This window comes from Marmota monax, unplaced genomic scaffold (assembly GCF_021218885.2).
Source record: "Marmota monax isolate L192 unplaced genomic scaffold, Marmota_monax_Labrador192_F-V1.1 WCK01_AAM20220418_F8-fsc00027, whole genome shotgun sequence".
NCBI lineage: Eukaryota > Metazoa > Chordata > Mammalia > Rodentia > Sciuridae > Marmota > Marmota monax.
The window spans coordinates 6,024,253-6,049,676 of NW_026694617.1; the positions used below are offsets into that span (position 1 = coordinate 6,024,253).

Below are 25,424 nucleotides of genomic sequence, written 5' to 3' on the forward strand. Positions count from 1 at the left end.
TCATATTAACATTCATTTCACCTACAGTTTTTACATATACTAATAATCATATTGCTAATATCCTGGAGAAAAAAAGTACTTCATCTACATATGTACACAAACACACACACATACACACACACACACGCATGTATAATGGTATTGTTAATGAAAGTATCAAAAGCAATGTACTTTTTTGCCATATAGAAAAAAGGAAGAGATGATGGCCATGGAAGGCTTAGTAAATAATTATTGCATAATTAAACATTATGCAACTCTAACCAAGTCCCTTCTTTCACACAGGGCATTTTGGCTGTGTGTATCATGGAACTTTGTTGGACACGGATGGCAAGAAAATTCACTGTGCTGTGAAATCCTTGAATAGTAAGTTACATTTTACTTAACAGTAGAGGATACTTTCATGGCTTACAAACTAAAAAATAGATCAACTAATAAAATGCTGATTTACACTTTTTCTGGAAAAAAAATTATGGGTCTAATTCTGAAAATGTGTTTAGTCTAAACTCAGTGAAGCATTTCCTCTGAAGTTATCCTTCAGAGCCTTCATAAGAAAGGGTATAGGAAAAATGAGATTCGTAGATGAGCTGAGTATCATTTAACTGTGTTGGCCATATAATATTTGTTTTGCAAATGACATTTGTGGAAACTACTGAAAGCAGGTTGGCACATACAGTAGTAATGACTCATTTTACCCAGAGGCATTACTGTAATTATTTTTTAACCACAACTTCCAATTGAAAAGATTTTTTAAAAAAAGAAAGAGAGAAATATGCTGGCAGAAAATTAGAACTGTGGTGATACTTCATCTCTCTGCCTGTTTGGGGATTGAGTTGTTCTATATAAATGAACTTCCTAAAGAAGTGAAACCTACCCCCTTTTACTGCTAGAACATTTATTAAAATTTTAGCTGTTATTGAGAAAGTCTTCTTAAGATGAAATATATATCTGTTTAAGAAACAAGGAATGTTTCCAAACATAAACTAAGTCTTTACTGATGACTGAGAGACGTAATTATGGCCATAAATTACCATTTGGTACAAGCTCGTGCATGCCACATACTAGAGTGTTCCTGACTCCACCTTTGTTGAAACCCCTCTCATACTTGCATTTTCTACTCCCGTTTCTAATGTTCTGCCTATAACTTGAAGGAGCCTGAAAAAAATGTTAGCCATCTCTATTACAGAGTTATATTAGCATTAATAAGTTTTAAATGTACAAATAGAAGGTTTGCCTGCAAGATACACCATTGCTACAACTCTTTCAGCCTTTTTTAAATATCAGTCTCCATGCTGAGCACCCTTGTGTGGTTAATTTTGTTGGAAGTCTGACCACAAAGTAATTAAAGAAATCTAATAGTAAATTTTGATGGATTAAGTACAGTTGTTAATAAATTCATCTCTCTAGAGAGCGGTACTGCCAACTATATTCAGCAATCCTAACATCAAGACATCTTTCCTTGTCATTGGTACATGTCGATCCCTATTCAGACCATCCTGATTTCCAGTGTCTTTTCCAGGTCTCAGAATGCACTTCATTTGTAAGAAAATGACAACATGCCACGAACACCAAAAAGATACATATCAAATTAATATATTAATGTTGTTGACTTCCTTAATGAGAACGTGTATCAATCCCTCAGTATCTCTCTCTCTGGAAATGCGTAGAAACTACTAGACTCAAAGGGACCTATGTAGATACCATATGGTCATTGGACTTCAGACTCTCTTAGTCCACAAATGAGTAAACAATGGCCCACCCCCTGTTTTCACTAATAGAGTCTATTGACACACAGAGAGTTATTGTCTGTGGTGTCTTTCATGATGATCAATAGCAGATCTGAGCAACAGCGACCATCTGGCCCACTATGTGTGTGTGTGTGTTTTTAAACTATCTGATCTATTATAGAAATTTGCCAGCCTGTGCCCTGTAGATAATCACTATAGAAATGAACTGGTCTGATCTCCCTGATCCCCTATCTTTTTTCTGTAAGAGACAATCTATGGTTCTGTAGGAGACAAACTGATTGCTGAACTTGATTTTACAAAAGTGGGTTTTAGGTGGTAACTTGAAGTCACAGTGTAAAGAGTCATTGTGGGGCTCAGATAACAATGCTCCAAAGTATGGATGCTGAGTATGTTGAACTGAAGGACATTGGAGGGGCTTCAGAAATGAAGTTTCTTCCTGACCTTCTCCTGCCTTTCTTTCTCCTGCTCTCCTCTTCACACCCCCAATCCCCGTCCCCACCAAGTCAGGTCATAGAACCTAGAACATTTCCCCCCCGTCCCCCACCAAAAGCCATTGATAACACAGAAAGATTACTCTAACCTTCTTCTGCCATTCTGTCTTGGAGTTAACCATAAAGAAATTCTCTAGCCTGCCCTGTCGGCAAGTAGTTCATAAGGCCCTCATTCTAGAAGGGATACCCCAGAAAGAGGCCACAGAGAATCCCAGAAGACAAGCCTTGCTTGATTTCCCTCTCAGCCTGTTACCATTAGGTCATACACTTTTTGTCCAGTCACATTTCCACCCATCCGTCCACTCTTCATCAGTCCAAGCATTAAAATAAAATTTAAAAAAATTAAAAAGGACAGCTTTCCCTGGGTACTTAGGGCTTGGTTTTTTAAAGGTTCCCATGCCTTACAAAACTTCAATTAAATAAATCTGTTTGCTTTGCTGTTGTAATCTGTCTTTATTTATAGGAGTCTCAGCTGTGACCCTTATGATGAGTGAGGAAAACAATCACAGCTCTCCACCACTGTGACACCATTCACTCAGATATATTGTACAAAAACAGTGGGGTTAGGCCTCAGGACAAGGCATCACCTTGGGGTTTTACATCTCCTTGCTCTTCCTATCTAACTTGACAAAGTATGCATTGTTCCAAAATGAAGTCAAGTCTCCATCTCTGGATTTCTCAGGAATCACTGACATAGAAGAAGTTTCCCAGTTTCTGACTGAGGGAATCATCATGAAAGACTTTAGTCATCCCAATGTTCTCTCACTCTTGGGAATCTGCCTTCGGAGTGAAGGGTCTCCCCTGGTGGTCCTACCATACATGAAGCATGGAGATCTGCGAAATTTCATTCGAAATGAGACTCATGTGAGTATATTACCAAGTTTGCTAACTGTTGAACTACCTGGAAATCAGTCATCCCTTTATACATGGCTGCTTTCACTCTTAAAAAGCTATCAGCCAAAGAGGCACATATAAAATGTTGGCAACATTCAAACGTACCTCAGAATTCTGGCCTGGTGGGAAGACGGTGCGACTTGGAATGGTATCCTTGGACAATCATTCTTACTTGCCCCGCAAGCAATCTTGCTGTACCATTCCCTGATGATACATTGAAGTCATCTTTGAATGCCTACTCTTTGCCAGAGCATAGCACAGGAGAAGAGGCAAAAGAAGCCACAGCCCATGTGGCATTTTAACTCTGGGAGACAATGAAGAATTAATAACCAATGAGTCTTCCCTGTTCCTCAGTCTTGCCACCTTTTTTGCCACCTCAGGGCCTCTGTACTCGCTGATCCCTCTGCCTAGAACACTCTTCCCCCAGATATCCATACATTTCACTCCCTAATCTCCTTCAGCTCTTTGCCCCAATGTCATCTTCAAAACGAGGCTTCCCTGACCTGTTTTAAATGGCAGCTGCCTGCCCCATCCTCATGCCCTCCATCATTCCCCTTTCCTGGTTTTATTCTCCATCACACTTAGCTGATAACTATGAGCTCAGGCTGTCCAGTACTGTGGTCACAACCACATGTGTGAATGTGGCCAGTTCAAATCAAAAGGTACAGTAAGCATAGAGTACACCCCAGAGTCTGAATAGTTAACATAATCTATAGATTGCATGTTGAAATAATATTTTTGATATGTTGGGTTGACAGATATATTCTAAAAATTAACTTCACCTGTTTTCTTTTACTTTTTGAATTGTGTATGTGGCTTATGTTGCATTTTTTGTTGAATTGTGCTGTACTGGACAATAAACAATAGCTCTGGTGTATATGTATATACACCACATACACACACACACACACACACACACACAGGCTGTTAGATGCAAGCTCAGGAGGGTAGGTATTTTTATGTATTTTGGTTACTCCTAAGGCTTCAGTGATTAAAATTAGCATTCAACTCATAGGCTATCAGTAAATATTGTGAATAAGTGTTCTTACAGTTAACAAGAGGATTATAGGCTCTTGCAAGTGGGAGTTTTCTTAATGAAATTTATGCCAGGGGGTGAGCAAGCATTGACCAGGCCAGTCAGTGCCGGGGAGGGCTAGTGAGGAGTCTCCAGAATTGAATTCACCTATGGCCTCAGCTCCTCTTTGGCTCCTGTAGCCCAGGTCTTGTGGGACTCAACAGAGTAGCTTTACTCTCACTCAAAAACAACTTTATAAACACAGGGTCAAGTTCTCAGAGAAAATAAGCTCTAGGACAGTTAAGAAATATTTTGTGTTCAGCCAAAAGACTAAAACAACTCCCTGGCAGGGAATTTTTACAGATAAAAAGAATTTACTTTGAAAAGTGCAAAGCTACCCTGACAGATCCCACTTTAACTCTTGTCTTTACCCAGATGAGTCAGTCTTCTTGGATGTGCTACCTTCTCTGGAGTGTTGTTCCCCCAGGGTTAAAGTATGACAGACATGTCTTATTATCCAGTACAGAATAGTACCCATCCAGACTTTTATACCCCAAGGAGTTGATTGACACTGATGATGGCCCCTAACACGATGTGTCTTCTAAAGAGAAGCCTGAAACACAAGTCACTGGCCTCTTCACAGTCTCTGTACATCAGAGGAGGCAGCAGCCCATCTTACTAGGTCCCCACTGAGTGCCTTTTATGCTTACAAACTCCACAGAGGCTACTGAAAAAGAAGCCCTCTTCCTGAAGCCCAGTCCCTCGCAAGGGCTGTCAGTCACAATGACATCTGTGTGATTTCAGATTCAATTCTTCCTATTAATAAGGCATTGCTCTGTCCATCTAATGTTGTGGATGGAGTTTGTGGAGAATGGGATATCCTATTATCTGAGCTGGTCCAGAAGCCTAAGAGTTGTGTGCTAATGATACATCAGTCCCAGTAGGAGGGCTTATGATTGTAGCCAAAGAGACTTAGGTTAGATCCTAACTCCACCAATTACTCTCCCAAGTACTTCAGGTTGATCTGTTTCTCTTTGAGCCTCCTGAATTTACTATGTATTTCTGGTGCTTTGAATTTGAGCCTTGCTAACACTGAGGCTATCCCTCCCAGAGTTAGAATTCCTGGAAATAATAAACAACTTGTCTTCAGAAAGCACCTTTCATATGCAGACCAACCAATCCATAGACCACACCCCAGCCACCTTCTTCAAAGTAGCCAATCTGAAATCTGGTAGCTTGCCTCACCTTTCCTCCCCAAGGAAATTACAATAAAGGCTCTTGCCCCTCACTCCCTCTGCCTCCTGACTGTCCCCAGTGCTTCCCTGGTAGCCCTGCATGGCATCAGATGCTCCCTTCTCTTGGGAACTGTAAGTAACAAACCATCTTTTCAATGAAAATTGCCTTCAGAGCTGTTGGCCTCATCATAACTGAAGATTTTAAAACCTGCATTTCAAAACATCACCATTTCCCCATCTGGAAAACACCTGCCTTCAGAAGAGTATGAGAATTAGCCATAATTCATAAAAACATCTAGCTTGATGCTTTACATACTATAGGTCCTTAAGAAATAGTTGTTGCTGTCAACAGGGAATAAGTTATTATTTGAGACAAGATAATTCTTATAAACATGTTAGGATTTGGAGATCAGAGGTAGAACAGTGGGTGTTTAGTTTATGCTTTTCCAACTCTCTTTGATTGCAGAACCCAACTGTAAAAGATCTTATAGGCTTTGGTCTTCAAGTAGCCAAAGGCATGAAATATCTTGCAAGCAAAAAGTTTGTCCACAGAGACTTGGCTGCAAGAAACTGTATGTAAGTATGAGAATCTCTGTACCCACAGTCCAAATTAAGTGATGAGAGTTTGTTTCCCACTGTTCAAAGCTAATGAAGATGTTTTTCTCTTCTTATGCAAAAAAATCCTTTATTTCCTTGGCTGTTTTAAATGGATGTATAAGCCTTTGGGAGGTGGGGGTGGGGGCTTTCAGGCTTTATCAAGCAGAGGATTTAAAAGGTTGCCCCACAGGGGGTCTCCAGCAGCTGTTGTGTACTTTCACTTTTCTGGGTCCTTCCCACAAGCAGCCCCCAGTGTTGTGGTTTCACACTGAATTAGTCCTTAGGAGGGAGAATTTGATCTTCAGCATCTTACAGTGGAAAGGAGAGGGCTGGTAACACAAATACCAATACAGTGTAACTTCCCAAGTGTAGGTCTGAAGTCAGCCTGCAGACGCCCTACCAAAAATGGTATTTGGGAATGAATATACAAAGAACTTTTATTTGTGTCTGGCTGCCTGGCTGTATAACACAACAGTCAACAGTTTGCAATTGATTCTGTGCCTTCCCCTTGCCGAGCACTGATTCAGGACCTATGGTATGTGTGAATGAAGGAGCTGTGCTATTAATTTTCTACCTTGGTTTTGGTCAACGTAACATCATAAAATCCAACTTAAACCAGTTAGCATAATGTGTGTGTGTGTGTGTGTGTGTGTGCGCGCGCTTTAATTTTAGTATGTTAGATGCTTTATTTGGATCTAACATTCTAAGATTGATGCTTTATTTGGATCTAACATACATTCTCTATTATCTCAGTGGTGAAATATTTGAGTTTTATATACTGACCTGACACATGTGAGAATGAAGAAGTAAAATAACAATCCCATGTCATGTCTCTCACATGGAACTGAGTATTTCTGATAAACTGACAAGCGAAGATGGGGAATTGTGTTGGGTAGTTGACGTATTCTATTTATCAGCTAAGGAGAGCTGGGAGGGAGACAGCTTTACTTTTTCTCCAGATCTCCATTAAAGCAAAAAGGAATTTCCAATGCTGTATCATTCATGATCCCTCTCCTCAGCCTGCTGAATTTGTCACATAAATGTCAAACATTTTTATTCAAGAATTCCACTGTAATTTAGTGTTTGTCAATAGGCCAAAAGGAAGCCCTGCTTTGTAAATTATGGATTTCAAATACTGAAGCCACTTGTTCTGATCTATAGATATTTGACATCTTTGTCAATTATTTTATTTCAGCTACCAGTAGTTTTTTGTTTTGTTTTTTTTTTTTTTCTTTCTGTAGGCTGGATGAAAAATTCACTGTCAAGGTTGCTGATTTCGGTCTTGCCAGGGATATGTATGACAAAGAATACTACAGCGTACACAACAAAACAGGTGCAAAACTGCCAGTGAAGTGGATGGCTTTAGAAAGTCTACAAACTCAGAAGTTCACCACCAAATCAGATGTGGTAATGTACTGATCATCCCTGACTTTTTTTCCTCTTTTACTTTCATACCCCACTTCTTTGTAGTTTTATGGCAATTTTTAAATTTTTTTTAAAAAGCATAATTTTTATTAATTGTTTTACATATAAAGATAAATGAATTAATAAAAATTAATTAAAAAATTAAAGTTAACACCCATAGTATATTTTCACAAATTCACTTGCTTATCCAACATTTGTTGAATGGAGTATCAAGCTGGCTCTTTGGGAAGTGCCAAATTGAATTAGGCATAAGCTTTGTCCTGCAGGAGCTTTGATCGACAGGGAAGAAAAGACATGGCCATCAATGACTGTAGCACAAAGTGGTCTGGGATTGCACTACCTTTCATAGTCCAAGGGCAGCAAGAATTCCACTTGGAGATATCTGGAAGCTATAACTGAGGCAGATCCAGCAGGGAGGGCATGATCCTCATGCCTGATTAGAAAAGAGTCCTCCTTTATCAGTAAAAGCCATGATCCTCTCAAACAACACACTTCAAAAGGCATGCAGCTGAGCAGCTGAGGATGGGCAAGATGCTCACCTGGGGGACCAGCTCTCCTACATTCCTCCTACACCCCTGTGGAGGAGGCAGCACCTGAAATGGGCCCTAAGGGATAGCAGGCTTGGAACTGGACAGCTGGGTGAATGGAAATATCAATCCAGGTAAAGCAAAGGGGCAGGAAAGTATAAGAATGTTTAAGTTCTGAGAACAGAGGATTTAGTGGGTGATTTGGCAAGAATGGAAGGCGTAGAGGGAAGCTACAGTTTTAAAAAAATAGATTCATGATAGATCATAAAGGTCTTTACCAAACTGGAGTCTGAAATTTATTTTCTGGTCACATGGAAACAAACAAAAGTGATCAGGTTAGATTACAAAATCCATCTTCATTCTGTAAAATGACTAGAGAGGGATGGGGGCAGGACGATCAAGTGAGATGTAGATCTTGGAATAATAGAGAAACTGTGAGAACGGAAGGGAAGACGTGGAAGGAAAAAGATCTCTGAGGTAGAATTAACAGTATTTAGTAAGAACTGATAAAATTCAAAGATGAGCAAAGCTATAGGCTGGTGTATTAAGAAATATAAAGCACAAGAGCAAAAGCTAAATTTGGAGAAAAAAATAACAAGTTGAGCCTTGACCACATTCAGTTTGACTTGGGATTACTCCACCTAGGCAGACACATCCATTAGGCACTTGGAAACAAGGATCTGAGGCTTGTAAAAAAGATTATATTATATTAATCAGCTCTCAGGCTGGCATAATTTTAAAAAAATAGATTGACTGACTTCAACAGTAGAAATTTATTTCTAACAATTCTGGAGGCCAGGAGTCCAAGACCAGGTTGTCCTCTTCCTGCTTTATAGATGACCACATTTTCACTATGTCCTCACATGGTTGAAAGAGAATGAGGGCAAACCCTCCAGTGTTTATTCTAATAAGGGCACTTATCCTACCATAAGGACCCTATCCTTATGACCTTATCTAAACCTAATTACTTTCAAACATCATCACATGCCAGAGGTCAAGCCTAGGAACATGCCCTTGAGAGTCCAAAAGTAATTATTCAAAGAACCTACATGTATGAAGTGAGGAAGAAAATAGAAAGGCGGAAGACCCTGGAGAAGAGACTACCATGAAAGTCAGAGAAAGAAAAAGTTTCAAGAAGAATCTGGGATGGTTAGTACATCCATTGCAGCTTACTGTGCCAGATGGGTCTTGGAAACTGAGCCACTTGAGTACTTAGAAGGTCCAGAATTTGCTGAGGAGCCTGGGAGTTGAAAAGAATGGAGAGTGTATACTTACTCTGTTGCACGTAACAGGTCAAGATAATTGTGATATCTGGAGGGAGAGAAAAATTTAACATTTCTGCCTGTAAGGGTAACAACTGAGAGAGAGAAAAAAGTGCAAACTCAGGATATCTGCTGACAACTTGGGCTGAAAATAATGTTCATTGAGGCTATGTACAAACAAGCAAGAAAGAGTTAGCAGCTATTGAGAGATGACGGGGGACAGGGATCTGAATGTAATATTGGGAATCCAGTCATTTTACTCTCATCCCTGAGTCAGCAAGAGGGAGAGGTGTGGCCTCTGTTGGTAGGTCAAAGAAACTGTGTTATCAAGTGAATACCAAGTTTCAGTTCCTGTAAAGAGGTGGAGGAAATACCAGAAAGAAAACTGAGGTGACTGGCTTTCTTTTTTCTCCAATAAATAAATGTGTCATTGGTCATGGTGGAAAAAATGGGACTGCTGGATGTGTAAGATTGAGAAAAGAAATGATAAACCATGTTGGAGCTTAATGCCTGGGGTTTTGACCCTGAAAGATTCTGAAAGAGATGATAGAAATGAGTCCTAGAGAGGGTGGCTGGGGACTTGTAATGGTAGCAAGTGAAGGCATAAGGTAGAAAGAAGTAATCCATCCTCAAAGAACAGACTGTTCATTCAGACTTGACTCCCAGTCTACCATTAAGAACTGAAGCCAACTCTTAAAACTCAATAAGAGATAAAATCCAGTTTTTTTAAAATAGGCACCAGATTTGAATAGACATTTTGCCAAAAGTTGTATAAATAGCTAGCTAACCCACATGAAAATGTATGCCATATGAAGACTTTTTTTTAGGCAAATGATCACAGTAGTTGTATTCATAAAAGTCAAAAAACAAGGGCAATCTTGAAGTTTATCATCTGGTGAATGGACAAACAAAAGGTAGTATGTCCATAGAATGGAGTGATGCCATTGAGCAATGTAACAGAACTGCTGATACATGCTATAACATGGATGAGGTAAACCTCACAAACATCATGTTAAGTAAAAGAAGGTAGACTCAAAAGATTAGATTTTGAATGACCCCATTTATACACAATTTCTGGAAAGAGGCAAAACTATAGAGAAAGAAAACAGATCAGTGTTTGCCTGGGCTGGGTATGGGCATGAGGATTGCCTACAAATGGACATGAATGAGGGAACTTTCTGGAATGTTGAAAAGGATCTAAAACTAGATTACAATGATAGGTATAAACTATGTAAATTTAGTGGTCATCATTGACTATATACTTATAATTTGTATATCTTACAACCTATAAATCATACATCAGCAAAGCTGATTAAAAAGAGAGAGTCTAATTAAATTTTGCACGTTCAAGGCAGAAGTTAGAATTCTAAGCTTTTTTTTTTTTAAAGAGAGAGAGAGAAAGAATCTTTTTTTTTTTTTCTTTCATGTGGTGCTGAGAATCAAACCCGGGTCCCACCCATGCTGGGGGAGCGCTCTACCACCGAGCCACAATCCCATCCCCTGAGCTTTTTGACAACAACACACAAACACCACTACCACTGCCTCCTCAACAAACACACAGCATGGAGACCAATGCTCCTCACATAGCAAGAGGCAATTTTTTTAAATTGCCTTATTTTTAAAAATTGGGCTATTTTGTCTTTTTATTAAGTTGTAAGAGTTGGCTCCAGTTTGTAAGAGCAGACAGGGAGTCAAGCCTGAGGTGCTTGACTGGAAATTTCTCTTCCGTAGATAAGACAGTGTTCTCTCCCTCTCCTTGAAAGACACGATACTGTATGACATAAAGGTGAAACCTGAGTAATCCACACACATTGCTGCTTTAGCAAGTGGTTACTGATTGCCTGGATAAATTTGCACAAAGACAGCACAGTCTTTTGAACCAACATTCATGGAACATTTCCAAAAGCATGTGTGCATGTTGAGACCTACAAGCAAAAACTTGCCTGCTTGTAGAGGGAGCAGAGAGAGAAGAGGGGAGGGGAGGGGAGGGGGGATAGTAGAGGATAGGAAAGGCAGCAGAATACAACAGACACTAATATGGCAATATGTAAATCAATGGATGTGTAACTGATGTGATTCTGCAATCTGTATATGGGGTAAAAATGGGAGCTCATAACCCACTTGAATCAAATTGTGAAATATGATATATCAAGAACTATGTAATGTTTTGAACAGCCAACAATAAAAAATTTAAAAAAAAAATAAATAAATAAGAAAAAAAAAAAAAAAACTTGCCTGCTTGTAGACAGATTCTCTTTCTAGCAAATGCCCAGATGGAGTTTGGCTAACTCAATAGTCTTGAGTCCATCCAAACAAATTAGTGTGTTACTACTCTTGAAATTACTCACACCCAGCATTGTGCAACGTTTCACACTCAGCAGAAGTTCTTTCATTAAAGTCTGTATTGACTTTGACTTCTCCTTTTGTTCAGTCCATCTGCTTCTTCTCAGCTCTCATCTTGCCTCATCTTTCTGAAGCATTTAATGTTGTTGACCATCCCTTCCTTCTTGAAATTATCCTTTTCTTTGGTTTCTGGATACTGCACCATCTGGTGTTCCTCCTGCTACTTGGTTATGTTTTTTTCTTTAGCGTTGACTGCTTCTTTTCTTTCTCTTATGCACTAGATGTAGCTAACCCCCAAGATTTTTGTCTTCAGGAATGGAACTCCCTCAACAATTGCCACCATTTCCATCAACAATCTCCTTTGACCCTCTCCATCTGGAGGCTCTTATCAGCTGGTATCATTTGATCACAAATTTGTCTTGTTCAAAATCAAATGCTTTCCCACCAAACTGGCAACTCCTCCCTTCCTGTCTTCTGTCCGTGTCAATCCTCATTGTGCAACCTATCTATTGCTCACCATTTGTAGTGTAGAGTTCATCAAGTTTGGGCCAGTGCATCACCATCAGGATGTAGAGTTTCCATCATCCGAAAAATTTCCTTGTGCCCTTTTGTAGTCAACCTCTACCTTATCCCAAGGACCTGAAAATCATTGATTTATTTTCTATATCTATAGTTGGTATTTTTCTCTCTAGAATGTTATATAACTGAAATCATACCATCAGTAGTCTTGTGAGTCTGTTGCCTTTCATTTTATATAATGCATTTGAGAGAGATCCATGTTGCTAAATAAGTAGTATCAATATATCAAGTTCAACCTTCTTATTGAGATAAAAATGCATAAAATTTACCATCTGAATCCACTTGTAAGTGTATAGTGCAGTAATACTAATTATACTCACCTTGTCACGCAAAAGATCTATAGAACTTATTCTTCTCACAAAACTGAAACCCAGGATCCATTGAACAAAGACTCTCCTTTCTCCATTTCCCTTCAGTCTCTGACAATCACCATTCTATAATTTCTGTCTCTACAAGTTCGACTACCTTAGATATGTCATAAAAATGGAATTATTCAGTGTTTGTCTGTTTGTGACTGTCTTGTTTCCCTTAGCATAATGTACTCAAAACTTCTCCATACTGTAGCATATAATTATATCTCCTTTTTTATAAGGCTGAATAATATTCCATTGTATAGATAAAGAACATTTTCTTTATCATTCATCTGTTGGTGGACCTTTAGGTCTCTTCCACTCCTTGGTTAATGTGAATAGTGCTGTAGTGACCATGGTTGTGCAAATTTCCCTTTGAGAGCCTGTTTTCAGTTGTTTTGGATATATACCCTGAAGTGGGATTTCGGGTCATATAGTAGCTCTATGTTCAATTGAATTGCTTTGGTACTGTTTCTATAAGGGAGTAGTTCATTTCTTTTTTATTTTTAAGTAGAATTCCATTGTCCAGATGCACCATATTTAGATTTATCCATTTGCTAGTTGAAGGACATTTGAGTTCTATTTTTAGGCAATTACTTCTATGTAATTATAATTGTTGAGACATTTGCTTAAAAGTTTTTTGTGTGGACGGGTTTTTTTTTTTTTTATAAGAAATAAAAAATAAATCCTTAAGAGTAAGACCACTGGGTTGGAAGGTAAATTTATGCCCCATGTTATGAGAAACTCCTCAATGTGGTCCTGTCCTCCAGTCGTTCATCATTCTTGCCAGCACTTCACATTGCCAGTTTTTTTTTTTTTTTTTTTTTTTTGGATTTTAACCATTCTAATAGGTTGTGGTGATGCCTCATTTTCTTTTTAATCTGTATTTTCCTGATACTAATGACACTGAACATCTTTTTTTGTTCTTACTTGACATACTTATAGCATCTTTGTAAAGTGTCTACTCCAATCTTTTGTCTTTTTTTAAGTTTTAGAATTTAATTTCATTTTTTTCTTACATTAATTGAGTTAAGGGCCTTTTATGTATTCTGAATGCAGTTTTATGTTATCCCACGTATGTTTTTGCAAATATATTTTTCTAGTTCAGTACACTACTTCTCCTAGAAGCTGCCTCTCTCTAACTTCTCCTCTCCCATGAGTCCTCCAACTCCCCTTTGGTACCCAGTTATTACCCAAGTCCTATAGTTCCTCAGGATTTTATCCAATTCTGCTCCCTTTCTAAATTAATTTGTCCCAGACAAACCTGCAGGTAGCCTAGGCTCTCCAGTGAGAAGCCCAGATCACAAAACTGGACAGCTTCTCAGTGGATGGAAACTTTGGTTTCCTCATCCTTAAAACATCCACAAGATCAGTTACATTACAGAACTATAACCAATTACAACCCATTATGAGGATTAAATAAAATAATGTTTTGTAAAGGGCATGATGCATGCCTCACCATATGATGGATACCCTCTTCACCACCCTAATTTGGAAGTAAAGCCCCTCTGGCTTTCTGTGTCAGCATATTGTGCATTCTCACCTGTTCTTCTTCAGAAGCCTCCTAAATGGTCTCTGTGTTGTGGACCGATTTCTCCTGTTTGTCTTAAACTTGGTATTTACAGAGGTCTCCAGGAACACAACTAGCTACATCCCACCAATTTCAGTGTAGCCCACTTTCAACATTTAAAAACCTCCACTGCACAGTACCATTTCAACCTCATCTATCCCGAGTCCCCTCATCTACTCCACACATCTAGCAGGGTGAGCGCTGGTATTTGGTGTTCAATAAGAACACATGTATTCTTGCCTCTGGGCCCACCCCTTCCACCTGGACACTTTCTGCCCTCATGTTACACAAACCTATGAAACAAATTCTCCCTGTTTCTAGGACCCACTTTCCTGTCACTCTTTCTGAAGGCTTTCTCAGTACCCACTATTATCTCTTTGGCTTCTCACAGTGCTTTAACCTGTTTTATATTATTGCTGTATGTTACAAGCATTATCTTATTGTTCTGTGAACAGATATCTGCACAGTGCTCAACCCTTTTAATCAGCCCTGGGACTTACCCCATAACTTGGACGATAACCTACTGGTACATGATCAAAGGTCAATAGATACTTGTTCAATTGATTCAAATTTTAATACAAATTCTGGGACTTGAAGGTTAACACAATAAAATTCTCAGAATGACTCATAAGGATTTTCAGGCTAAGAAAATTTCAATTTTGAAAGGCTAAGTTAGCAGAGTTACCTGGCTCCCACCTCAGCAGGGGTTTAAGATCTCTATGTGGATCAAGGCATTCATTACCTTAAAAGGTTCTTACACCTGGGCAAAGGGAAAGCTATTCATGGAGATTTGTATCAGCAAGTACAATATCTACCTCATTTCTTTCAGTCATAGAATTCAAAAACATGCATTATTCTTTTTCTTGCCGAGAACTGTAAGCTCTATTCGATTCTCAGTTTTACATTTTCCTACTCCCCCTGTCTTTTACCTCCAAGTGTCTTTTAACCAGGGCCTTCTGTCCTCCCCCATGAGTCTTGATCTGGAAGCGTTGCCTAGTGAGAGCTGACATCCTGGATCTTCTGCACAGGGTGACCTGCACTTGCTGACTTACTCTTATGTCATCCTCACCTTGGCACATGTCCAGAGAGAGATAATGTGCATGACCTGGTCTGTTCCGACTAGAGTGCTTTAAATCAAGAAATTGCATATTTAGTGAAGTTCAGGAGACCCAGCAAGACCCAAAGGTCAAGAATTCTCAAATGTTTATCCCAGTGTAAATTCAGATATATTGGGGGATTTGAGCAAATCATTTAACCTCTCCGTGTCTGTGATCTTCCTATGAAGTACTGATACAGCTCTTTTATAGTCATCTAGTACTTTAACATTTTGAAATTACATTTTTTGAAATTAGTTTTCAACAGTTGCCCAGTGGTTTTATTATGTATGATTCTTAATGTTGACTTTTACTAATACTGATTTAGATCTTTTCTTTTAACATTAACCTTTAAATATTTTTACTTTTCTTAAGGCTATGGACATTCATTTTTAAATCCTACAAATTTAACTTTTCCAAGGCTTCCTTTACCTTCCTTTTTATGAATAATCTGAAATTGTAGCAAAGTTATTGAAAGAGAGAAGGATAGAAATGTGCTGGTGCTTTGACTCCACAACAGAGAACTTGAAAATGTACTCTGCCAACTACAGATGAAATCTTCATTGTCATGTGGACATTTTGGTTTTTGTTTGGTTGGTTTTTATTATCATTATTTTTGTTTGATTTTGTTGTTGTTGTTATTTTTGTTTTTGATTAAAATTTTGAGACAGGGTCTCTCTAAGTTACTTAGGGCCTTGCCAAGTTGCTGAGGCTGGCCTTCAATTTGCAATCCTCCCACCTCTGCCTGCTGAAATTACAGGCATGCACCACCACACCCAGCTCAGATGTCCTTTTAAAAACTACATTTACTTGTAACTAAACCTTATCATTTAAACGTATCATGAAATGTACAGCTTAATAATTGCCTTTAAAGGAAACTGTTGTTCCACCGTAGCCATGGTATTGACAATGTTAAGCCAAGCTTAGTTACCAAGACCTACTGATTCCCCTTCCTGTATGTGTTGTCACACTCTCTGACCTGAATTCTCCTTTTTCTTGTTTTGCTAGTGGTCCTTTGGTGTGCTCCTCTGGGAGCTGATGACAAGGGGAGCCCCACCTTATCCTGATGTGAACACTTTTGATATCACGGTTTACCTGTTGCAAGGTAGAAGGCTCTTACAACCTGAGTACTGCCCAGATCCCTTGTAAGTAGGAATCCCAACAGGATCTTCTGTGGCTAGCTCTTATATGCATTACTTTTGCAGAACTACTTGACTTCAAGGGGTCTCTCAACAGTATTTCTTTCTGAAACAGGTATGAAGTGATGCTTAAATGTTGGCACCCCAAAGCGGAAATGCGCCCATCCTTCTCTGAGCTGGTCTCCAGGATATCTGCCATCTTCTCCACTTTCATTGGAGAGCACTATGTCCATGTGAACGCTACTTATGTGAATGTGAAGTGTGTCGCCCCGTATCCTTCTCTGTTGTCACAAGATAACGCTGATGGCGTGGTGGACACGTGAAGGATGGGAACACCACACCCACTTCTGAGCGACATCATCGTACTTGCCCTAACAGCAGTCCACACTTTCTCCAACAGTTTTCACTGCCTGGCCTCAGAAAGGCAATTTGGTATTTTTTACTTTTTGCCAAAATTGCACCAGTATAAGACTTTGTTTTGTTATTGAAACTGCTGGATTCTAAGGAATTTCTTATCTGACAAAGTATCAAAAAGAGAAGCTTGGTCTCACAGGCTAGTGACCAATGGCCACCCTGCCACTATGACAACACTCCTATTGCATTGTAGTCCAAAACCTGAATTCTGGGTTGAAATTTCTAAAAACTCAGAATCCCACTTGATTTCATATGAGAAACTGATGTAACAAATTTTGAAGGCTGCTTAATCACAGAAAAGAAAAGATAATATTGTCTGCGACAGATATGGCAGGACCAGGCCACACATTTAGAATTCTAGTGTTTAAAAGAAATATTGTGTGTTGTTGGTCATGAACACTTTTTATTACTGATGTTGTCATTCACCAGTTAGGTAGACATTCTCTTTCAAATTTTTTGTATGCATATTCCTTTGGTTGGAGGAATGTCCATAGACAATGCAAAGTTTCAAAGTAGCATGACACAGGTATGTTTGTAAATAACAGGGGTATTTACATGTTGTACATAGACAACATTAGGGAGGTTTTAATAAAATAGCTTAATCACAATGAAATATTTAGTTGTCATTGAAAAATCAACTGAGGGGCTAGGGTTGTGGCTCAGTGGTAGAGCACTTGCCTAGCGCATATGAGACCTTGGGTCCGATTCTCAGCACCGCATATAAATAACTAAAATGAAAGTCTATTGACAACTAAAAAAATATATTAAAAGAAAAAAAAATTTAAATAAACTGAGAATGATACTGTTCTGATCAAATGAATGTGGACATTTGGACATTTTGTCTTATTTTTTTAATGCCAACTTGGAAAATAAACAAGTAATTTGTGATGGTAAATATTTTTAAAGGTAACCTAGCATGTTTTTAAAGTAGAATACGACTGACTGAAAGGTTCATTGGTTTCAACCACTGCTCCTGTGTAGAAAAGAAAATCCTGGCTGTTTCGCCTGGATGAATTCTGGTCAGGAATTTTGCGATGTTTCATTCAGTTGAATTTTGTGCTTACTACTGTATAGTGCATGTGCCGTAGATTACTCTAACTGGTTTTGTTGATGTAAACACTGAAAGTATTATATTTTTATAGAAATGTTTATTTTTAATGATATAAGAAAAAAATTGTCGGGCCACAAAAATACTGCACTGTGAACATTTCAGAAAAGGTATGTCAGACTTGGATTAATAACAGCATGATTTTAAATGGCTGTAAATAGTGATAAGGAAATGTACCAATTGCCAATACACCCCACCCTCATTATATCACCAGAACTCAAAGCCATGGGTTAACAGAGCAAACTGCAACAAGGGTGTGTTATGCTGAAACCCAGTAATTGAGTTCGGCTGTCCTTGCGGAGAAATGATTGCAACCAAATGATCTTCGACACAAGGAACTGTGCTGCAGAGATATATCAGTTCTACTACTTCCTATATGTGAAGAGTAATATTAATTCACAGAGTACTGTAAATGGTGAATGACAGAAAAAAAGAAATCTGCTCTGCAGAAAGAAAGAGCTGTCTCTACAAGGTTAAGAGAATAAGCGCATCGAGAACAGAGAACTTGTGAAAACCACCCATCAACAGGAATGCACACCTGTACATACATGCTTGAGAAAGCTGCAATGTGAAAATCGTTATTTTCTATTTATGAACTTGTCCTTAGGTTAATGTGTCTGGACAGATTGTGGGAGTAAGTGACTGCTAAGAATTAGATACTTGTCCCTGCCTATAGCTGCAGTTGAACTGAATGGTACTTTGTATGTTAATAGTTGTTGTTCTGATCAATTATACAGTTAAAAATAAAGTGATGTAACATCTTGTTACTGAGAGTTTGTTATTGCTAGTCATGTTTGATTACCTACTCCATTTACATAATGACATAGGAAGCCTAAGATTGATTTCACTTGGCTATGTAGAGTCGCGTTAATGCATGGGCAGTAGCTAAAAAATTTACATACCTGAATCTCTGGAAATCTCTGTCTTTCCAAGGGTGGTTTGCCTTGAGTTGCTAAAGTAGCTTCATATGTTTTAACAATCTTTCATCTACTAGAGCAACTGATTTCTATTTTAGCTAGGTATTCTTTTCCAGCAAGATGTATTCCTTGGACCAAAAGATGTGACAATGGAGTTGTAACCCTATGGTTGGCACAGAGGTAGATACCCAGGTAGGGACTGAAGAAAGATGTCTTCTTGCCCACTTGAAACTATTTTTATCATCTGCATGGGTGCTCACTCTTCTGAGCCTTCAATTACCAGAGAAACTATCTTCAAGTTTTCTCCACAAATATTTTTGAATGGTAAAGGAACTCAAAAGCAATGTCTATGTTATCTAAGAATTATGTAACACTTCTGGTAAATTGAATTTTTTAAAGACCCCTCATGGTTTGGATGTGAGGTGTCCCCTAAAAGCTCATATGTGAGACAAAACAAGAAGGTTCAGAGGATAAATGATTGGTTTGTGAGAGTCTTAACTCAATCAGTGATTAATCCACTGGTAGGGATTAATTGAGTGGTAACTGAGTGGTGGAGTGTGACTGGGGGGAAGTGGGAAGTGGGGGTGTGGCTTTGGATATATATTTTGTATCTGGAGAGTGGAGTTTACCTCTCTTCTCTCTGCTTCCTGATCATCATGTGAGCCCCTTCCCTCCACCATACGCTTACACCATGATGTTCAGCCTTACCTTGAGCCCTGAGGAATGGACCTGGCTCTCTATGGACTGAGACCTCTGAAACTGTAAGCCTCCAAATAAACTTTTCTTCCCTAAAATTGTTCTGGTTAGATCCTTTAGTCACAGTAATGAAAAAGCTGACTAGAACAGACCCAAGTTTAGACTGAGTGCTACAAAATACAGAAAGGGGCTGATCCTTTACTAGAAGCAAATCCAGTCCCAATACACAGCCACACTCCTTCTCAGTCAAGAGATTAATTTCCTTAGAAACCTCAATCACTTCTCTATACCCCATAAAGACAAGAGCCTGTTGTCTTTATATCCCTAGTATCCGGCATGTAGTAAATTCTCAAATAATTGCTGAACTGAAACGGTAGTTTTATATCCTCAGTCTTAAACCACAATGGGGAAAGTTATTGTTTATGTAGCTCCCATGATATTTAGCAAACAGTGACATGAGGAAAAGGGGGGAAAGGGACCTTCTGGGGAAGGAGGGTTAAAAAGATATCCTTTTGCAAAGTTTTGCTTGGTTCTCTGAACTTTTAATTACCTTGTAATTAATTTTTCATTTCATGATATAGTCATCAATTATATATTTACTCTCTATAGGGGAGATCCCATCCTTAAAGAAATAAAGGAAAGATATATTAAACCTGTAAAAATACATCAAATGTTTGAATGCTGACATCTCACATTGTTAATCTACCCAACTTCATTCAGGAAATAAGAGCATTATATCAAAGAAGTTGATATTTTATTTAATTAAATATTTATCAAGCACCTCTGTATAACAGACACTGTGAGGTAATAGGAATATAAAATTGTCTTTCTCACTCCAAGGAATTTAACAGAAGAAAGAGACAAAATTATGTAATTAGTGAATATTAGAAGCTTGCATATCTCAGATCTGTAAAATGTGTATAAGAAACATAATATTTTAAAGATACAAAAAGTACAAGCCCTTGGGCAAATTGAACAAGCCCTGACTCATCTTGAGCAACATTCTGAACCTCTCTAAACCTGTTTCTCATCAGTCAGAGAGGTTAATCCTGTTCATTTTACGAAATGTTTAAGAACTGAGTGTGTGTAAAGGTACCTGGTATACCATAGTTGCTCAGTACTTGCCATACTATTATTATCTTTAGTCTAAGATAATAAAAACCTAAGTAAATGGAGACCGTGATTGGTCCGAAAGCACCCTTATAAAGGTTTAAGTCTCCACCTCAAGCTTGCTTTAGACAGTAGGGAGCTGTGATTCTACCTCATCCTCCAACACTGATTCATGAGACAGAGAGTGGCAGATTGGAAGAGTGACAAGACATTGGCACCCTTCCCCTGTGTGCAGGACACCTGCAGGATATCGCCATCTCTTCTTGCTCTGGGCTTCTCAGTGTTCCTTTAATCAGTTTTCCATTGATGGATGTCTTTCCCCGCCCCTCTTTAGCCTTCAGACCTAGAATACACAATAGACAGAGAAAAGAGCAATTCACCTAAATTATATGAATGTTGTGAGAAGATGCAATGATAGGAGGCACAGGCCGCAGTATTGGTGTCCAGAGATAATTTCTATTCCTTATTTTGCTCAAATAGGTAGCTAGTGATTACTAAGGTTCCAGTAGAGATAGACTAAGCACCAAGCACCATTATTTCTTTAGTTACGTGCTGTGTGTTTGGAAGATAAGGAATACTTTGTACATATTCTTGTCCATCTAGACAGCTGGACACATACAGATGTAGTCACAGACACAATTCACTCTTGTGGCACTTCAGCCAATTGCAGGACATAGAAGAGATGCAAGCAGCATGCCCCAAAGGAGGAGACACTTGTGCTGTTTCTCCTTTTCGAACTTGACCTTTTTCTTCGGGACTATTTCAATTCCCTATCTATCAAAAAACTACAAAGAACTTCAGTCATAAACCAGTGAAATATTTCAGTTAGTGAATTGAAGGTAATAAAACAGAGACTTGCCCAAACTGTCCTTTATTGTAAATTACTCTAACAGTTTAGATTACGTCAGCCAAAGGTATTGATCACAACCCTGAGAGGTTTATAACTACTATTGACTTACCATGTGACCCTGGAGTAGAAATCTAGGAAAATTGCAAAAGCATAACTATGGTAATGAAAAGTCCATCAGTAATGGGACTCACTGTCCTGTCATCCAGCTAGCACTGCGTTGGCTTACAAGCAAAAACTGAATAAATCCTGGAATCGGTAGGAACTTCTGTTTTCTCTCTGTTCTCCATAGGATGTTTCTGAGCTATTCTGATGAATGTGTTTCCCTTCTTATCAATAAAAAGTGTAGGTTTTAAAAAATTTGATATGAATTATTAATATAGGTAATAATGTGCAAAGATTCAAATAGTTACTAATCTATTATTATTACTATTATTATTATTATTGTTATTATTATTAGAAGCTAGAGTTCCCCATATGGATCAGTTTAGAATAGGCTTCAAATACCATTCTTCTGGACAGTTAAACCCTCAAGCACTCTGAAAATCAGGTAGCCTTACAGAAGTACAGCTGAGCTTACCAAATTTGGATACATAAACAGAAATTTCTCATTTAGATGAACTTCTAATTCAACACTATTTTGTAGCACTGGACCCAGATTGCAATGATAATTAATTTTTATCCCTTTCTTGAAAAGAAGCCCTTTGTCTTTATTGATGTGCCTTTCCACTGCCACGAGTCCATTCCTTTCACCATAGGAGTTTCAGGCTGGCAGAAAACAGCCACTAATCCTTAGACCTCTCAGCTGGAACGACAAAAATGCATAAAATCTTACTAGGCCAAAAGAGATCAACTTTAAAAATCTTTGGCATCCAAACATGTCAGTACTGTTTTTCTCCCCAAACCATTTGTGTTCCTCATTTATGGCCCGTGGCATCTGTAATACCAGTTCCCTTTTTTATTGAACAGCCTGGAATTTTTAAGCACCCGATTTCATCTACCTTCCCTGGTTGGTCATAATTTTCACAGTGTTTTCGTGAGTCTTCTTCTCTCTGTCTCTAATTCTAAGAGTGTTGGAAAGTGGTCCTGGGCTTTGCCAGCAAAGCCCTCACTTTGACGTTTGCCACTTTGTTCTTGTGACATCTGCTCTTTCCATTATTGTCGAGCAGGGGCTTTCCTTTTGCAGAACTGTGACTAAACAACCACCGTATTCATCAGTGGCAACAATTCCTGTAAACAAGAAATGCCAAATTCAGACCCTTTGTGAAATCCTGCCCCGAGAGGCCACACTTCAGTCACGTGATCCTCAGAGACAATTTCAGAAGCCTCGATAAAGAGAAACCCACATATCCTATTGTGCTACTGCTACACAGTGATTTCTAAAGTGTTGTTGAACTGTGAGAATTAAACAGAGAATTTTTTTTAACCTTTATTTGATTTATTTATTTTTGTATGGTGCTGAGGTTCAAACCCAGTGCCTGACATGTGCTAGGCAAGCGCTATACCACTGAGCCACAACTCCAGCCCCTTAAACAGAGAATTTGAGCTTCAGTGGTAGCCACAGGGTCTATGGAAACACCTGAGTCCAGGAGCAGCAAATCACTATCATAAAGATTTTTTTAAAATTTTGTTTTCAGGAAAAAAAAATAGAAAATATCCAGTTTAAAATGGCACATTTTTTTAAATGAACTTAATTGATAAAAATAATAATAATGATAATAATAATAATGACCTCATTCCAGGGCATGTCACAGGAATTAATGACTGTCTAGAAGCTAATGGGCTAAGGTAATGCTCTCAGGGATTAGTCTTGCTTCATGAAATGCTGTTAGTTTAGTAAACGAACGCTTAAAATGACAGAAAGTACAAAATCAGGACTGGTTGACTCACAGGGGAAAAAAAAAAGCTAATGTGAAAATGTGTCATGTGCTGCTCTTACTCAATTTTTTACTTATTAGTGATTCAGAAAATATGTATCTTTTATGGTTTTTTGGCTTTCATACATCTGTCTCATAATTTTACTCTGAAAATGTGTTTATTTATGAATTAGTTTAATTGACAGAGAATTAACCTGTTAATAAAAATACAACTCCCTCTAGTGTAAACATATTGAATTTCCTAAAATTATGTTTGACTGGAAGCATTCTACCCTAAATCGCTGATCTGAAGAAGATGTGGATCTTCCATGTTGCCTTTAAAATATTGTCTCCAAATTATACTTGGCTTAGAAGTCATTATTCAACATCTTTTTCCAAGATTATTCTAACAGCTGACCTCTTGGTTCTGCCCTTTCCGTACTGCCTTTGCTTCATAACTTAAAGACAGCTGCCAAAATTATCTGTCTGGTCATGTCACTTACCTGCTCACACATCTATGCTCACTTCTAGACCAATCCTTTATGTTGTTTCACTTTATTTGTTTTCACTATAAAACATATTCTCATGGAAATTTTTTTAAACTGGTCGAAAAGCTATAAAGTAGATGGAAAATATCCTCTAGCCACTTTCTCTTTCCCTCCATCCTCACTCCCTGTGGGTAAACGATGTTAACACTCTCTTATATATTACTCCAGAAAAGTTCCACCCCACAACAGGTCTAAACTAAGCCAGACACATAGGTGCAGCCTTCATTAGCCTCCCTCTTGTCAATTAAACTCTATTACTCAGCCTGAGCTGTCCAGAAGAAGGGATTGTCTCTCCACCTCTGTGACTTTGAACTCCCACCAAAATACCCTCCTTTGGGCTATAAGCTGTATAAACAGGGCTGGACTAAGCTATTTGAACCAACCCTATGCCCTCAGTGGATTATAATTTGATGTCCCTTCAAACCAATGTTTTAAAAATTACTTTCTCAAAAATAAATAAATGAATAGATAGAATTGTTTTTCAGTAAATAAATAGATATGTAAAAATTATTTTCTCGACTTCTATTTAAATGGAGAGGAGACTGAAATGATTTTCACTCCGAAAATTAAAGAAACAGATTTACTTATTTCTGTTTGCCAAAGCAAAATAAACATAGTTTTAAAATTAGCAAAGTAGTACACTTTTTAAAAATTTGCCTCCTCTTTTCCAATGGAAGTCTCCAGACTGCTTGAATGTTATAAAGGGTTTTCAACTTAGTAAGTATAAATCACCCAATCCTTATAAACAGCATTCTGTGGGGGATTATTTTAGAATTTCAGTTGATGGATGACTTTTCACTGACTGGAATTATACTTTCTTATGTGTGGCAAACGTACACCACAGACATGGGTTATTTACTGTTGCGAGTTACTTTCCTTCACCCCAACTGTCCTTTTGGCAGAGCACACCTAACCTAATTTTGTCCATTACATAAGGAGCCACATGTGGAAACCTGAATCGTCTGACACATATTACTGACTTAATCCTGTCACAAGTCAGCACCCAGTAGCCTGCCTCAGAGGGCCACCCCTTACTCTCATTCTGAATAAGTGCTGGAACACAGGGTTTAGATGGACACATTTTAGAATTAGACACGGTAGGTTTGAATCAGTTCCACCAGGCAAGAGCAAAGTGATTGGGGAGACAATTGTTTAATCCTCCTGAGCCTTAATTTCCACATCTGTAAAATGGAAATACTAACCATGACTTCCTCACAAGACTGTGCAAAGATTGAATGAATGCATGCAGGCAAAGCACACAGCAAGCAGCAGTCATTATTTCTCAAGACCTTGATTTTCTCTTTTGTCTTTTTAGTTTTTATAGCCTGCCTTTCTCCACAGAAAGATTCAGTGTGGAAGATCCAGGCATAAAAGTGCTTACAAACACATCCATATTTTGGCATCATCCAGAAAAGTCCCTAGTCCATCCTGACTTTTCCTACCTGTGTGACCTTCTGTGTCACTTCATCTTTTAAGTTGTACTTTCCTTAAAACTAAAGCTAAGTGCTGAAGTATATTATATATTTTGATAAGGTGCTTTTTTTAAAAAAATCTAATTAATTAATTAGTTAATTAATTAATTTTTTTGGAAATAGAATCTCAGTCTATTGCCCAGGCTGGCCTCACAACAATCCTGAGCTCAAACAATCCTGCCTCAACCTC

At 38.4% G+C, this 25,424-nt stretch overlaps 1 protein-coding gene across 2 annotated transcripts in view; it reads left to right on the top strand.

Moving 5' to 3' along the window:
- Met (MET proto-oncogene, receptor tyrosine kinase) overlaps positions 1 to 18,561 on the top strand; it is a 109,661-nt gene extending 91,100 nt beyond the window's left edge. For both annotated transcript variants that reach the window (XM_058572120.1, XM_046422393.2), the window contains exons 16-21: positions 283 to 363; positions 2,919 to 3,100; positions 5,847 to 5,956; positions 7,219 to 7,384; positions 16,136 to 16,272; positions 16,382 to 18,561. In XM_058572120.1, the coding sequence (XP_058428103.1) occupies positions 283 to 363; positions 2,919 to 3,100; positions 5,847 to 5,956; positions 7,219 to 7,384; positions 16,136 to 16,272; positions 16,382 to 16,589 (884 nt within the window). In that variant the 3' untranslated portion in view covers positions 16,590 to 18,561. The remainder of the gene's footprint in view (positions 1 to 282; positions 364 to 2,918; positions 3,101 to 5,846; positions 5,957 to 7,218; positions 7,385 to 16,135; positions 16,273 to 16,381) is intronic.
- The last annotated feature ends 6,863 nt before the right edge of the window (positions 18,562 to 25,424 follow it).